The 16,745-nt window shown below is 39.8% G+C and overlaps 1 protein-coding gene across 1 annotated transcript in view; it reads right to left on the bottom strand.

Annotated features, from left to right (window-relative positions):
• kcnn3 (potassium intermediate/small conductance calcium-activated channel, subfamily N, member 3) overlaps positions 1-13,572 on the bottom strand; it is a 108,415-nt gene extending 94,843 nt beyond the window's left edge. Inside the window, exons 1-2 of the mRNA XM_022674225.2 lie at positions 13,038-13,572; positions 10,777-11,919 (exon numbers count right to left, since the gene is read on the bottom strand). Coding sequence (XP_022529946.1) covers positions 10,777-11,847 — 1,071 coding nt within the window. The 5' untranslated portion in view covers positions 11,848-11,919; positions 13,038-13,572. The remainder of the gene's footprint in view (positions 1-10,776; positions 11,920-13,037) is intronic.
• Positions 13,573-16,745: the final 3,173 nt, after the last annotated feature.

Below are 16,745 nucleotides of genomic sequence, written 5' to 3'. Positions count from 1 at the left end.
ACCTATGTTAAACAAATCGCATTAAAACTGTAGTTTGAATTAACCAAAAAAATAAAAGTACTAATTTATGGACACTATTACACTGACTCTTTTTTATACATCATGGTGCTCTGCTGCACACTGATGGTGAATTAATGCTCACCCTTCCATTCCCCTCCCTCGTTCCCTCGCTCCCCATTAAAGAAAGGAAGAGAGAGAGGTGAGGATATTCTTACAGACATTAGGCCGTCTCAAAAGGAATTTCCTGTCTCCTTCCACTCAAAAGCAGCTGACACACACACACACACACACACACACTTACACACACTCACTCAGCTCCAGAAGAGGAATAAAAGCGCTCATCAGGAGCTGGAGTGTGTGTGTAGGAGGGCAAGCGTGTGTGGGTGGACGATTACCAATAATCAATACAGGAGGTCGCTCACTGAACCGTGGCCGAGACAAGTGTGAAAGAAGACCAACGCCGTATCACTCTAATCGCCATCACACACTATTTCTCTCTCTCTCTCTTTCTCTCTTTCTCTGGCTTTCTCTTTCTGAACGAGGGTGTGTGCTGTTTAAACATCATCAACCCTGTCATCAGCATATACAGCATATAACAGCAACCAGGGGCTACAAAAACTTATAATACAAATACAGCCATTTTTATCTCTGGGTATGGGTATGTAGGATGGCCCTCCCTCTCCCCCCTCAACACTTAACAGTATGACGCTAGTATGACACCAGTGCTGACGGCAGAACTTTGTGGAACTGACAGAACTGGCAGTTCGTGGAGACCAAATTTGATTAATTTTGAAATACGTATGGGATTTTTCATTTTACGGATAAAGTCCTTTTTTTAGTCAGTCAGCTTGGTGATTTCCCCATAAGCAGAGGACTCCCCCATCTCTCCCCACACTTTGAGAGTCTGTATGGTAGAGTAATGCAGAAGAAGCCTTTTCTGTGCACACGCCACAAACAGAGTCGCTTCAGGTATGCTAAAGCTAAAGCACATTTAACCCTTGTGTGGTGTTCGGGTCTGTGGGACCCGTTTTCATTTTTCATCAAATGATACTAAAAATATATAACTCAAAATATATAACTCAAACTCATTGGCATTGGCTCATTTTTTGTGAAAAACATATATCAAAACACATTTTCGATAAACACACACTGTACACCCCCCCCAAACACACACACACATTTATATTACATACAGTCTGTTTGGCCAAGGGCTAATAAACATTGCTTCATTTGTAAATTTGAAACTTAACAAATGTTCTACTCATATCTTGAGTTTAATTCATTTTCTTTTACATTTTATTAAAAAAAAAACTAATAAAAAAAGAGTAGCACTTTTTGAAAGAAATGTAACATAAGAAAGGTAAAGGGCAAATATTAACCATGTAAGCTGTTTATATTGCTTGCAGTTTAGGTGAAGCGCGCATGTGTAAAGCATTTTAATGTAGAATTGCTTAATTTTGCTGAATTAAATACAAGTAACAAAGTAAACAAGTAACAAAAATATGAACACCACACAAGGGTTAAACAAACCAGCTTCATTTTGGAATAAGGTGCTGTGTGTGGACTGATGAAACTAAAATGATTCAGATTTATTTGGAGGGTGGTTATTTATGCATGGTGAAAAAAGAACACAGCATTCCAAGACAAACACTTGTAAAACACAGAGTAAAATTTAGTGAAGGTTCCATCATGCTGTGGGTCTGTGGGACCCGTGCAGGTACTGGGAATCTTTCTAAAGTTAAAGTTTGCATGGATTCCAGTCAATATCAGCAGATTCTTCAGAACAATGTTAAAGAATCAGTGAGAAAGTTGAAGTTAAAGCTGTGCCGGGGCTGGATACTTCAACAAGACAACGACCCTAAACACCTAAACCCTAAACACTGCTCAAAATCTACTAAAGCGCTAAAGCATTCATGCAGAGGAACACAATCAGAAACCTGAATCAAACCTGACTAAACTGGAGATGTTTTGAAAAGAAGAATGGAACAAAATACCTTCAACCTTTAACCAGAAGCTTCAACCAGACTCTCATTGGAAGATATAGGAAGTGTTTAGAGGCTGTTATTTCTGCAAAAGGAGGATCTACTAAATATTGACGTAATTTTTCTGTTGCCCAAATTTATGCACCTTCCTGATTTAGTTTAAATAATTATTGCACACTTTCTGTAAACCCTATAAACTTAATTTCATGTCTCAAATATCACTGTGTTCATCTGCTGTATGATATATTTAACTGAAATTGCTGATCTGAACAGCCAATTATTTATAAAGGAAAATCCTGATAATTATCAGGGCTGCCCGAATTATTTCATATCACTGTATATTTGCTATGCTATCAGGACACTTAAGTAAAGGTAAATTTGATGTCCCAGTTTTCACTTTTTTGACAGGAATGCTCTTTCTCATTGCATCCGTCCATCTCTCTGATCAGGAATGTTTTATTTTTTATATTATTATTATGATATAATACAGAAATTAATAGGAAAATACTAATACGCAGACAAACCAAGTCTCCCTGAAGCTGCGGGAGTCTCCCGCATTTGGGTAGTGGCTCCCTGATGCCCGCGAGTCACATATAATCTCCCGGAATTCAGAACGAGCGCCCCAAACGCGCACACAGGCCACAGACTTTTATTCTCTAATCGCGTGTGGGAAGGAGAGAGAGAAAACAGAGAGGGTTCTGATTGGCTGAAGAGTCTGTGAGACAGCCAATCAGTTTTTAGTGTGGGCGGGCAGTTCAGTGAGTGAGAGAAAGCAGATCATGGCGGAGGCAATATTAATAATTATTGTAATATGATATGAAATGTTTTTGATGTTGTGCAATTTTTTGTGATATTGTTACTGTCAATTTTTGTGAAATAAAGGCTTTTTCCCAAAAAAAAAAAAAAAAAAGGAAAGCAGAGGCAGGGCCTTCCAAAAAGAAAAAAAGATAAAACTCATTTAACCTCTGAAAAAAAAGTAAAATTAATTAATATAAAAGTAAAGTTTCGTTATCCTTTGGTGTGTGTGCAAGTTTTTTTTGTTTTGTTTTGTTTTGTCATGGGTAATGGGTAACCTCCCTGAAATCAACTTTTGCAACTTGGGATGTCTGAATACGAGAGAATGGTGGGAAAGATGGGTGAAATACGGTAGTTTCCCGGCCAAAACCAGAAACTTGACAGGTATGTGTTATTAGCATTTTAGCATGTTAGCACCTTTTTTTTTTGGTGAAAAAAAAAGCGCTACACTAGAAAGCATATCATTACTGCGTTGTATGTAATCGAATTGCAAATGTTGTGAATCCCTACATCCCCACAGAGGTGGCTCTTCAGCTGTCCATGTGTGTGTTCACCTCCGCTAATGCTGATTCCACAGGGACGAGGGTTACCTAATTAGAATTTCAGCCTCTCTGAATCTCGGCTAGTCGCTTCGTATTAATATCAAAGTCTAATTTCTGGCGTCCTGACACCTCGGCGCACAGAGCGCGTCAGGTGTTGCCTGCAAGACACACACTCGCTGGGACGCTCGGGCCGTAATGCACTGGGAGAAAGCCCTTTAATTGCTGTGAGAGGCGACGTGGCACTAACAGCCTCCTTTTGTGTTGTTTTATAATGGCTATAATGGTATACAATCACCGCCACCATTATTCATGTGCAGGCTTGACTCACTCCGTCGTTTTTCCCGATCTCAAATAAAGAGATTTTATTACAGCCTTTCATTTCATCTCTCCTCACACTCACTCGCTTTTCTCTCCCTCTCCAATAACACTCCCCCGTTCGCCCGCCCACTACAATAACAGAGAGAGAGAGAGAGAGAGAGAGATGCAGAAAGAGAGAGAGAGAGAGAGAGAGAGAGAGTTTCAGAAGGGGGATACAAGAGACAGCTAACATAGGGTTGGGTATAAGTAGAAGAAGAAGTGAGTGAGTGTGAGAAAAAGAGAGAAGGAGGCCGGGAATAATTATCAGGAGATGAGGAAAGGAATCCTCGGAGAGAACCAGAGCAGGAGAGAGAAAACGAGTGGGTGAGACAGAGAGAGAAGAGAGGAATAAAAGCATCAGAAGGAAAAGAAAGGGAGAGAAATGTAGCGAGAGAAAACGAGCTAAAGGTCGGACAGGCGCGAGAAAAAGAGAGAGAGAGAGGGAAAGAGAGAAGGAGAAAGAGAGAGAGAGACACAGACACAGAGAGAGATTTGCTTTGCTCTGTTTTTATTATTTTATTGTAATTTGAATGTTTCTTTTCCTAATCAATATTAACAACATTAATATTATGCTTTCTATTCATTGCTTTGGCAGCACTGGTTAATTATGATTCGTGCCAATGAAGCTATTTGAATTGATCTGATCAGATCTGAACTGAATTTGGACAGAAATACAAAGAGAGAGAGAGAGAGAGAGAGAGAGAGAGAGAGAGAGAGAGAGAGAGAGAAAGAGTGAAAAGAAACAAATAATAAATAAACAGGTGGCTCAATACTTTAGTTTATACCATCGCCGTTCATTGAAAAATATGTATCTCCAAAATTGCAGTTTTACAGGAGAAAGATAAAACTTTTTTTAAACTTTTAATGGAAGTCAGTGTAAAGAGTTTATTTTAGGCTATTTTAGATTTCATTTCTATTGGTTCATTCATCCAGAAATGTTCAAATTATGCAATAAATTAAAAATCAACAAAAATGAAGATGTTTGTTTTTTTTCATTGGACCGAGACAATAATAGATACTGTGTGTGTGTGTGTGTGTGTGTGTGTGTGTGTGTGTGTGTGTGTGTGTGTGTGTGTATGTGTGTGTTTGTGAAAGTTTTAAAGACAGTTTACAAAATGAAGCACTGTTGAGTATGGCTGCTGTTCTGTCTTTTAGCATTGTAGCTCCAACCTTGCTGAGACTAGCTGTTAGCACTGCGGCTAACCGACTTGAACCCTGTAATATTAGCTTGTGGCTAGTCTGTTAGCATGAGGGTTGCAGATTATAGAGCATTATACTGAAGCGTTATATAAAACTTTGAGTTTTGGATTTAAAAATAAGGAACATTTCCACCGCCAGATTTTAGCAGTTCCACCAGCCCAACTGAGGTTCAGTATCCCTTAAATGTTATTTTAGAGTTTATTTCAGGTCATTTTAGAGAATTTATTGTGGTCCTTTCATCAAGAAATTTTAAAACAGTGCAAAGGACACTGAAATTATGCATTAAACTAAAAATGAACAAAAATGAAGATGCTTGTTTTTTTTTCATTGGACCGAGACAATAATAGATAGTGTGTGTGTGTGTGTGTGTTTGTCAAAGTTTTAAAGACAGTTTACAAAATGAAGCACTGTTGAGTATGGCTGCTGTTCTGTCTTTTAGCATTGTAGCTCCAACCTTGCTGAGACCAGCTGTTAGCATTGCGGCTAACCCACTTCAACCCTGTTATATTAGCTTGTGGCTAGTGTGTTAGCATGAGGGTTGCAGATTATAGAGCATTATACTGAAGCGTTATATAAAACGTTGGTTTCAAATATCGTATTTTAGTAATGTTGGATGCTCTGAAAACTGAGTTTTGGATTTAAAAATAAGGGAAATTTTCCGCCGCCAGATTTGAGCTGTTACACCAGCCCAACTGAGGTTCAGTATCCCTTATCTTTTATTTCAGAGTTTATTTCAGGTCATTTTAGAGAATTTATTGCGGTCCATTCATCAAGAAATTTTAATTGTGGGTTCAAATTATGCATTAAACTAAAAATCAAGTTTTAAAGACAGTTTACAAAATTAAACACTGTTGAGTATTTTAGCTCCGACCTTGCTGAGACCAGCTGTTAGCATTGCAGCTAACCCACTACAACCCTGTTTAGTCTGGCTGCTGTCTGCTAGCTCACGAGTTTGCATTCTTTTTGTGTTTTAGTTTTTCCTAACAGGTATACTCTAACACAGTTTTTATGATGTTAAGTTGCACAGCTGCTTGAAAACAGTTAGCATAGTTGTAACTTTGGTGATTTGCAAAGTGCTAGAAGTAGAAATAGTAGAAGAAGGACTGTTCCTCAAAATCGTCCATGTTTGTTTTACAGCACACATCTTTTTCTCTGACCTATAGCACACTCTTCATCGGATAGCATCTTCATCCACAGAGTTCACACAGCTGTCATGTGAAAGACACGGTAAGCGAGGCCTCTGAGCACCGAAGTCGGGCAAACATCATTTCTACAAAAAGTGGGCCTAAATGTAGCTGAGTGGCTGAGGGGGCCACTGAGCACCATACACCACCCAGCCTGCGTCCCTGAGAAACGGCCACAGTAGCTACAATATAAAATATAAATATAAAAAAATATATACAGCTCTGGAGACCAGTTTCTCTGATTTTGCTATTTAAAGTTCTCTCAGACATTTCTCCCAAATTGCAAAACCAGGGTTATTCCACCAAATATTGATTTATTTGGGGTCTGAAAACTTTTTTTTTTGCATCTTTTCTGTTATTTCAGCCATTTCTCTGCCATTTTCTGCACATAAATGCTCTAAATGACAATTATTTTTATTTGTAATTTGGGAGAAATGTTGTCTGTAGTTTATAGAATAAAACAACAATGTTCATTTTACTCAAACATAAACCTATAAATAGCAAAATCAGAGAAACTGATTCAGAAACTGAAGTGCTCTCTTCATTTTTTCCAGAGCTGTAGATGTCAGTGATGGGAGCCATTAGAGTCAGTGATGAGACCTGAAGGGTTAAACAGGGTTTAATTAAGTTACTTTCTAAGTTATTTTTAAGTTACTGTCGCCTCAACCTAACAGTTATGGCAAAACTCACTTTACTGGAAGCTTCGCTCCACCTTTGGGACTTGTTCTGTAAGTGTGCTGCTGAGGGAACAAGCAACCTTAATATGACCAACTTTATCTCATACAAACTCAGAATAGTGTCCAGCTAGAAAACATGCATCTCTCTCCTTCCTCCAGTGTTTGTGTCGCTGCATGGTGTAATATGTGTGTTGTGTGTGTGTGTGAGTGTGTGTGTGTGTGTGTGTGAGGTGGAGGAAAAGGGGGGCTCGCTGTGTCAGTGTGTGTTAAATGCTAGTGCTAGTTTTAGCCTGTTAGCTAAATTATACCCTGAAATATGGTGCCATATCACCCACCCCTAATTATCACATCAGGGTTTTATTTTTATGCTGTTTTTAGCAAAAGAAAAATTCACACTGTTCCCATTATATATCTACTAGAGACTAGAGATTATATCTGTCAAGTAATATATATTTTTACTTTAATCCTGAGTATTTGGAGATAATTGGAGTGCATTATTATTAGTATTTATGACTATATTCTGGATCATTGACTTCTGTTACAAATCTGAAAAATTCTTGTATTTTTTATATCTCAGTTAGGGGTGTGCCATATCATATCTTATCATATTATATCATATCATATGCAATCATTTTCATTTTGTTATGTAATGTAACAGTATGTAACAGTAATGTATTCTTGAATTTTTTAAGTCAGTGTTTTGTGTATCACCAACAGTATCGTTAAATAGTATCGAAAATACAAAAAAAATATTGTGATATTATTTTAGGGCCATATCGCCCACCCCTAACTAGTATAAGCAAAAGCGTATGCTTTATTCATTCACTAAATATTCACATAATATGGAAGAGATGAATTAATACCTGATATTACTGCAAGTTTAACTACACTACAGAACCACTATAGAAGCCACTCCAGAGTCTGATAATTCAGATTTGCTATTTTCAAGTAATCCTACAAGCAGCATCTTCTTTGTTTTCAGACCTCGACTTGACCTCCACTGTTCCTGTTAAATGACATTTCTTAATTATATTATGAACAGAGGAAACACCCGTTCCTTTTTTCCACTCTAAAGCTGTACAAAACAAAACCAATGGAGAATTAGATCATCTCCTACTCACTTTACTACTTTACTAATCACAGTAACTGATACTTTCACCAGCATTAATTACAATAAATCATACAGTAATCCATCACTGATTGGTGGAAACTTCACCCTAGACCTGAAGCAGTTTGGACTGTGTGTCTCTCCACTCTTCCTCCAGACTCTGATCCCTTGATTTTTTTATAAATTAAATGTAAAATTTACTGATGATCAGTGATGGTTTAGAGGAGAGTCATGTCTGTCATCTGCTGGTGTTGATCCACTGTGTTTTATTATCAAGTCTATAGTCAGTGCAGTTTTGTTTTCCCACAAAATCTTACAGCACTTCATATCTTACAGCTTCCCTCTGCTACTGACAACTTTTATGGAGATTTGAAATAGGATTTCATTTTTCAGCAGGACTTGGCACACTGCCCACACTGCCAAAAGTACCAATTGGTCTTATATAATATTCCAATTTTTGGATACAATCCGGGTTAGCACCCGAACATCCCTTTCAGACAGCTTCCTCTTACAGCGTCCACAGTTAATCCTGTTGGATGTGGTTGGTCCTTCTTGGTGGTATCTCGCTGACATTAGCCTGGATACCGTGGCTCTTGATGCGTCACAAAGACTTGCTGTCTTGGTCACAGATGCTCCAGCAAGACGTGCACCAACAATTTGTCCTCTTACCCTGCTAATTGAACCAACCTTCACACTCTGCTCTTACTGGTGCAATGTGCAATTAATGATTAAAGATTGGCCACCAGGCTGCTCCAATTTAGCCATGAAACCTAAAATCCCACACTAAAATGATGACAGGTGTTTCATTTTCATTGTCCAACCCCTGTATATAAGTTATATATATAAGTTTAACATTTTGAACTGAACTACTGAAACTAAGTAACTTTTTAACGATGCATTGCTCGACTGCTTATAGCTTCACAAAGCAGATAACAGCATATACACATATAGGAGGGTGTGCAACTGACTTCCTACTTCATTCACTACATATTTACACAGAAATCAGTTGTTAACCCCCATATATATATATATATTTAAAATATATTTAAACCTTTAAATATCACCAAGGCTTTTGCACAGAGCAACATTCCATTCTAAAAAGCTCCTTAACACATTCACCACACACACCCAGGCACACACACACACAAATATATACACACACAAACCTAGACATAATCTCAATGCATTGTTGATGATAACACACACCTATCATCATTTTCTTTTTGCTCTGCTCTCTCTCTTTCTCTCTCACACACACACACACACACACACACACACACACACACACACACACACACACACACACACAAATTCAATTTCATTCTAACCTGATATATTTATAATATAAGGCAGCTAGTTTGCATTATACTGGAGGGAATATTGACTTGATTAATATTAATATCATATTAAAGTATCGCATGGCAATACTGAGTGTGTTTCAGTGCTGTTTAATATTTCATAAAACATATGTTTATGTATAGGGAGCACAATCACCCCCTTCCTCTCTCTCTCTTTCTCTCTCTCTCTCTCACACACACACACACACACACCACCGCTAACATCTGACAACACATCTCCAAGAGTTTCCTCCTTATTGCAACTAATGCATAATTACACAGCTAAAGGTTAAAGACAGATTAGGACTGCTTACCACTTCAGGCAATTTAAAAGATCTTCCTAAACACCCCTGAAGCTACACACACACACACACACACACACACACAGCGAGAACAACTCTATTCCAGCTGTCAGACACCCAATACCCCCCATCAATGCCACGCTCTTTAAAATACCACCACTATTCACAGCAACAATATCTGGCCTTACATGCCAAACACACAGGGTCATGAATGTAGATCCAGCACTTCCATCAAAAATACACACACACACACTAGGGCTGGACAATATAACTATATATATGATACAATATATTGAAAGCCTTACAAAGTATATGGTTTAAAATATCAGTATGTATTTGTAACACCATAAATAAAACATATGGTTTATTTATATTAGTGAATTTCTAGCTGTATAGCTAATTAGGGTTTTGCTATTTATAGATATATTTTTAAATAAAATGAAAATTGTTGTTTTATTCTATAAACTACAGACAACATTTCTCCCAAATTCCAAATAACAATATTGTCATTTAGAGCATTTATTTTGGCTATAATAACACAAAAATGCAGAGCTTTCAGACCTCAAATAACGCAAAGAAAAGAAAACAAGTTCATATTAATAAAGTTTTAAGAGTTCAGAAATCAATATTTGGTGGAATAACCCTGTATTTTTAACCACAGTTTTTTTATGCATCTTGGCATCATGTTCTCCTCCACCAGTCTTACACACTGCTTTTGGAGAACTTTATGCTGCTTTACTCCTGGTGCAAAAATTCAAGCAGTTCAGCTTTATGGTTTGGTTTAATGGCTTGTGATCATCCATCTTCCTCTTCATTATATTCCAGAGGTTTTCAATTTGGTAAAATCAAAGAAACTCATAATTTTTAAGTGCTCTTCTATTTTTTTCCAGAGCTGTATATTAAGAATTTGACAACAAATCCAATCTAAATGACTGACATTACATCTTAAGCTTCATTGAGTTAAATTTACTGATATGCACGATATGGACAAAACTTGTATTGCAATATATATTTTTTACTTTTGGCCAATATAGTCAATTCCGATATCAAAATGAACTATTCAAAAGTGTAATCACACACTGAAAGAGCTGGGCGAGCAAAATAATAGTAAAAATATTATGAGATTTACAGTGAATGCAATATAATAGATAGTACTATCAAAAAACAACACCATCAAAAACAACACAAGATTTTCTTGTACCACCCATCGGACACATGTACAACCCATTCGTCCAATCAAAATGCCTTGTCTCGATTGTTTCCAGCTACTGTAGGTTCATCCGAACACTCACCTTACTATAGACGCCCCAGGACAGCTCCGTCTCAATCACCATTACCACGATGCCGAACATGCCGAAGATGAGCGCGTAGTCGCTAAGTCTCTTCCTCTTCTCAAACAGCGCCCTACGATGGCCGAGTTTGTAGCCAATGTTCTGGTTCTTGCGTTTTGGGGCCTTCAAGGCTGTCCTCCCGGTGCCAGCCCCGCCCCCTCGCCGCCCATTGCTTCCGCCCCCGGCCATCCCAAGTGTGGCCCTGCTTTCGGAGAGCGTGTGGTTCTGATGGTATATGGACATCTGATTGGCTGATGGCTCCAGCTCGTAGACGTGTCCGTAGGGAGGGTCCTCTTTAGAGGAAATGACGATTTCCGGTGGGTTCTGCTGCGGCTGCTGCTGCGGGGTCTGACTGTGGTGCTGTAGGGAGGAGGACGAGGAAGGCGGTGGCGGCGGTGGCCCTGCCCCCTGCCCGCCTACAGCCCCGCTCCCGCCCTCTTTGGTGTCACTTCCGCTGTCTGACTCGATGAGGTTCCGCCGCGAGGCGCTGAGGCGACTGAGCGGCTTCATCACGCCGCCGCTGTACTTGCACGAGCTCATGGCAATCTCCGTGAAGGGGTTACTGTCTCGCCGGTGAACCAAGGGACTAGCCTGCCTGTGCTTGCAGCCCCTGTCCCTTTCCCGGTCCCTATCTCGCTCTCGATCGGATGAAGGGGAATGTGAGGAGTAGAAGAGGGCGTTATAGATGGGTGGCGCCTCCCCACTCAAGCTGTGCTGGCTGCCCAGGCAAGAGGACAGCGGGGTGCTGGTGGGGTGCAAGGCGTTAGGGATAGGCGTGGGCAGCTGGGGTGTTGTGGCCAGTGGCAGCTTGGGCAGGGACGCCGGCGGGAGGCTCGGGCCGCTGGGCGACGGGGTCCCGTTGAGGCGCTCCAGGCTGCTGGTCCCGCCGGTGTGGTTGGAGTGGTTGTTGCCGGGGTACGTGCCGGCGAGCGAGGAAGCATGGGAGATGCCACTCAGAGGGAGTGGAGGGCGCTGATCTTCTTCCTCGCTCCCTGCAAGAAGGGACAAACTCAAGGAGGGAGGGGGATCCATGGCAACCAGGAAACTCCAGCAGTTTTGGGCGTGTTCTCCTCGTCTTCCTCCTCCTCCTCCTCCTCCTGGACTCTGCACAGACAAACAGAGAGAGAGAAAGAGATGGGAGAACAGAAAGATGGGATCTTTAGATAGTGTTCTTTAGAGAAGAAGGTGAATCTGATGGATTCTGTCGCTGTTGTCACTTCTAGGTGCGAGCGGAGGGATGCCTAAAGGAAAAGAAAGATGGAGCTGTTTAAAAGAGATGAGCTGCAGGCTTGCTAGATAAACATGATGCAAGGAAAGTTGATGTAAACATCTTCAGACTGAAGTTTATGGCATCGGAAATTTAAAAAATATGATAGATGTCACTGGGGTGGTATCCCACTTGTCGCTGGGATGGTACCTACCCTTGATGGTTCGTCTTTAGTGCTATAGATTAAGGGATTAAGATTGAGGGTTTTTCCTACATTTACTTTTAAAGCCTTAAAGTATCGTGTTGTACCTTTGAGAGGGGTACATTTGCACTGTTTACACTGTCTGTACTTTTTGTACCTTGCCTTTTTTCTGACAGTCCAACAGGATTTATGGATCTAAGGGTGGGTGAAGGTGGGCTTCAGTGTACGACGAGGTTTCTTGAGGAGTACTTGAGTTGTTGAACAGCTCCTACAAAAGATGATGAAGGAACCTCTGAATACCTGAAGCCCTGAAGGATCCTTGTCACTTGTCTTGTCTAGCTCTTTAAGCTATATACCCTACCCTCCCACATGCCAATCTCATCATGCCAGCTATTTGTGCCACAAAAATGCAACCCACCCTTATACCCTTCCTCCCATCACCACCACCATCACCACCACCCAATCTGTGTATCATTATTCACTTATTATTCACTTCAACTTATGTGCCAAGTGCAAGTGCTTGCGGTTAGTCTACTGGGCAGAAGATCTGTAAGAGATAAGATAGAAAAGATAGATAAGATAGATAAGAGATGATGATGGTGGGTGAGATAGATAGAACACGTGAAATCAAAACAACAAAAGACAAGAGATATCTTTAGGCTTTAGCCTTATATCTTGATTCCAAATTTAGCTCGAGCTCTTCTTCTCCAGACACCTGTCTCTTCTTCATCATCTCTTCCTTCCTCCCTCTCTCTCTCTCTTTTTTTTTTCTCTCTCTCTATCTCTCCCTCCCAATCTTTAACCAAACCTTACCTCCTCTCTCCTGCTGTCTGGCTGGATCTCTCCCCGGGTTCAGGCGTGCACTCGACGGCAGGGACACCTTAATCCTCCACACTTTTTCTTTTTCATGTTGTCACGATCAGTCCATCCTCGCTCTGCTCGCGCGTCTCCTCCATCAGCTGAGAGGCGTCTCTCTATCAGATCAGAGGGAGCAGCAACCTGTCTCCTCCTCAGCGCTTCAATAAAATCCCGCTTTTCTCCCCTAAAAAAATCCCTTCTTGAACTCAGGGATCCACCTCACGCCTTTTTCTGCAGAAAACCACCCATAAAAACAAAATAAAAAAGGTAAAAAAATAGAAAATAAAGAAATAAACCTCCACACAGACCGAGGCTGGAGGGATGCTGAGGGCTACATAACCCGCACGCTCATCAGAGAGGGCTCGCGCCGCTCATCCGGATCCAAACTCCCGGTCAAAACAAGCCAAAGCAAACGGAGAGAATAAACACAGAAAACACCACCAGCGCCTTCATTTTCACTGCTTTTCCTCCCCAGACTCCTCAGCTCCCTCTCTCTCTCTCTCTCTCTCTCTCACTAACTTCTGTCACTCTGTCCGCCCCTTGACCACGCCCCCTCGCCTCTGATTGGCCAAACAAGCGAAACAAGCTAAGCACCAAAACAAAATAGGAAGAAACAATTGTATACATAAACTGAAGATAAAACAAAAACAATAATAAAGAAAGAAAGGACAGAAAACACAGCCAAAGTAACAATAACTAAAAAAATACGATAAAAAAGCAACAATAATCATAATATATAAGTAAATAAAGGTGATCATTATTAAAACAAATATTAACAAGGCACCAAAAAAAATTATAAAAAGAATAATTTAAAACACACAGCTAAAAAAAAAAACATTAGTATTAACTGAATAAAGATATATAAGAAATAATATATTGGTATGGTGACCACGCCCGCTCGTCTCTGATTGGTCAGATTAATTGTAATAAAAATAAATAAAATCAACAAATTAAAAATACAAAAAATAATGTCATAAACCCATTAAATACCACTTTTTTTTGTTTGCGTTTTTGATTTGATGTGTTTGTGATGTTTACACCAATTACAATAAAAGCATCAATAATTAAATAAATAACTGAATAAAGATATAAATAAAAGCTTTGGCAAATATATATATATATATATATATATATATATATATATATATATATATATATATATATATATATATATATATATATATATATATATATATTCAAATGGGAATAAACAATTGCATACATACTGAAGATAAAAGCAATATTTTCTTTATTCAGACATATACAATTATATACACTTACTGACTAATTTTCGACAAATGAATATTATTATAAAATGTCATAAATTCAGTCAATATTTTGAAGCAACAGCAGCAACACTGTAGTACCTTAGGCTGCTGCATTAAATACCCTTCTATTAACCTTCTATGGCATGATGTTGCCTTCAGACAACAAACCTTTTTATTATTATTATATCACTGTCCCTTTATTTTTACAACAAGTAAACAAGTATTTGAAAGCCTATTCTTGGCTATTTTTTTTTTTATCCTAAAACATTTTAAGTTAAAATTAGATATAAACAGGGACCCACACGCTTCTAAAAAGTGGTCTGATTTTTCACTTTATGCTATTACAGTATCCAGCAGTTTGGACTGTGTGTCTCTCCACTCTTCCTCCAGATGGTTTGGAGAGACATGTCTGTCATCTGCTGGTGTTGATCCACTGTGTTTTATTATCAAGTCTAAAGTCAGTATAGCTGTGTTTTCCCACACAAAATCTTACAGCACTTCATGCTTCCCTCTGCTACTGACAACTTTTATAGAGATGCAGATTTCATTTCCAGCAGGACTTATATTAAAAATACTTATATTAAAAAAGTCTGAGACACTGATTTTTGGGTTTTAAAATAGATCACTCTGTGTGCACTGAAATAAAGTAACTTTTCAATTATATTCTATTCTATTTTTTAAGATGCACTAGTACAGTATGTCGAATCAAGGCCTCATCATATCGTACCAAGCTTTAAATCCTCTGAATCGCTGGATGGCTCATTGCAATTCACTAGAGACAACTCTGACACATGCCTTCAGTTAGCCTGATCACTTAGCAGCCAGAATCTGCAGCGGGTCAGCTGGAGGCCCCTCCTAACAGGCGGCCAGCATCATTACACAAACTGAAATGCATCAGAGCGCCCATCCGACCACTGAAAACTCAATCTCAATGATGCCCATCCCGGAAACCAGAGAGAAAAGCTCTGACGATGCAAAAGAGTGAGTGAGAGAGAATCAGAGAAGTGCAGGCTAATGAAGTTGGCTGACCAGCCGGCGCATCTCCAGCGGTTGCTGTGGTCGCTGATTGCATCTGCGCAGACTGATCTCTCTGGGCCAGAACGAACCTCAAACACCAAGCTAAAAGCCCTGCGGAGTCTGGCCCATCTGCAGTATAATAGTTTAGTATAGTAATAGTACAGTAAGTATGGGCTGGAGGATTCTATGCCATGCTAATGCACCTTGTTAGCAACCCCGCTAAAGGCTAAAAGATGGAACACGGTTTTGCAAGGCCCCTTTCAGACAACATCCCTTTCAGACAGCTTCCTCTTACAGCGTCCACAGTTAATCCTGTTGGATGTGGTTGGTCCTTCTTGGTGGTATGCTGACATTACACTGGAAACCATGGCTTTTGTTGCATCACAAAGACTTGCTGTCTTGGTCACAGATGCTCCAGCAAGACGTGTACCAACAATTTGTCCTCTTTTGAACTCTGGTATGGCCCCCATAATGTTGTGTGCATTGCAATAAAGAAGCTCAATGGGATTTAGGTCTTTAGGACTTTGACTGGGCCATTCTAACATCACATGAATATTCTTTAATTCTAAACCATTCCACTGTAGCTCTATAGCTCTGGCTTTATGTTTAGCTGTATGTATGTATTGCTGGAAGGAGAATCTCCTTCCCAGTTTCTAGTCTTTTGCCGCTTCCAACAGGTTTTCTTACTTCAGTTGTCTTATATTTACCTCTATCCATCTTTCTATTAACTCTGACCTCACTCTGACCTCTGAACTCAATGCTGCCACCACCATGTTTCATGGGCATGGTGTGTTCATCGTAGAACTTTGTAATTAGTCTCATCTCATATGTGGAGAATGAATTGTATTGTGACACAGTGTTTGTCTGATTTTTAAACAGCTATTTTGCTGAAATATAAGGCATGTAATATTTACTTAACATTTAATACCTTTCTGCCGCTCGAGGACGCTTACAAATACATTGCATACACACTCAACACACCAGTGAAAAGCTGCAGCCAATCGCTCACAGCATACCCTCAGCCGGAAATGACTGTCCACCTGGAGGACTGCATCAGGCACTGAGGAGTTGCCAATCAATATCCGGGAATACAGTCACACACCAGTATCAATTTTTTTTTTTGGACAATTTAGAATGTCCAATTTTACTTAATCTCCATGTTTACGGACTGTGGGAGGAAACAGGAGTCCTGGAGGAAACCCACATAGACACTGGGAGACCATGGATACTCCAAACAGATAGAGACTTGAACCCAAGACCCCAGCGCTGAGAGGCTAAAAAAAATGATAACCGCTAAGCCAATGGTGCCAAATAGTGCCGATACTGACCCATTAGCTTTTAGCCTTACCGGTATAAACCCAGTTTAACATTCTAGGAC

Source organism: Astyanax mexicanus, chromosome 6, assembly GCF_023375975.1.
Source record: "Astyanax mexicanus isolate ESR-SI-001 chromosome 6, AstMex3_surface, whole genome shotgun sequence".
In the NCBI taxonomy this organism is placed as follows: Eukaryota; Metazoa; Chordata; class Actinopteri; order Characiformes; family Acestrorhamphidae; genus Astyanax; species Astyanax mexicanus.
The sequence above is the reverse complement of the archived record's forward strand: the minus strand, read 5'-3'. Positions and strand labels throughout refer to the sequence as shown.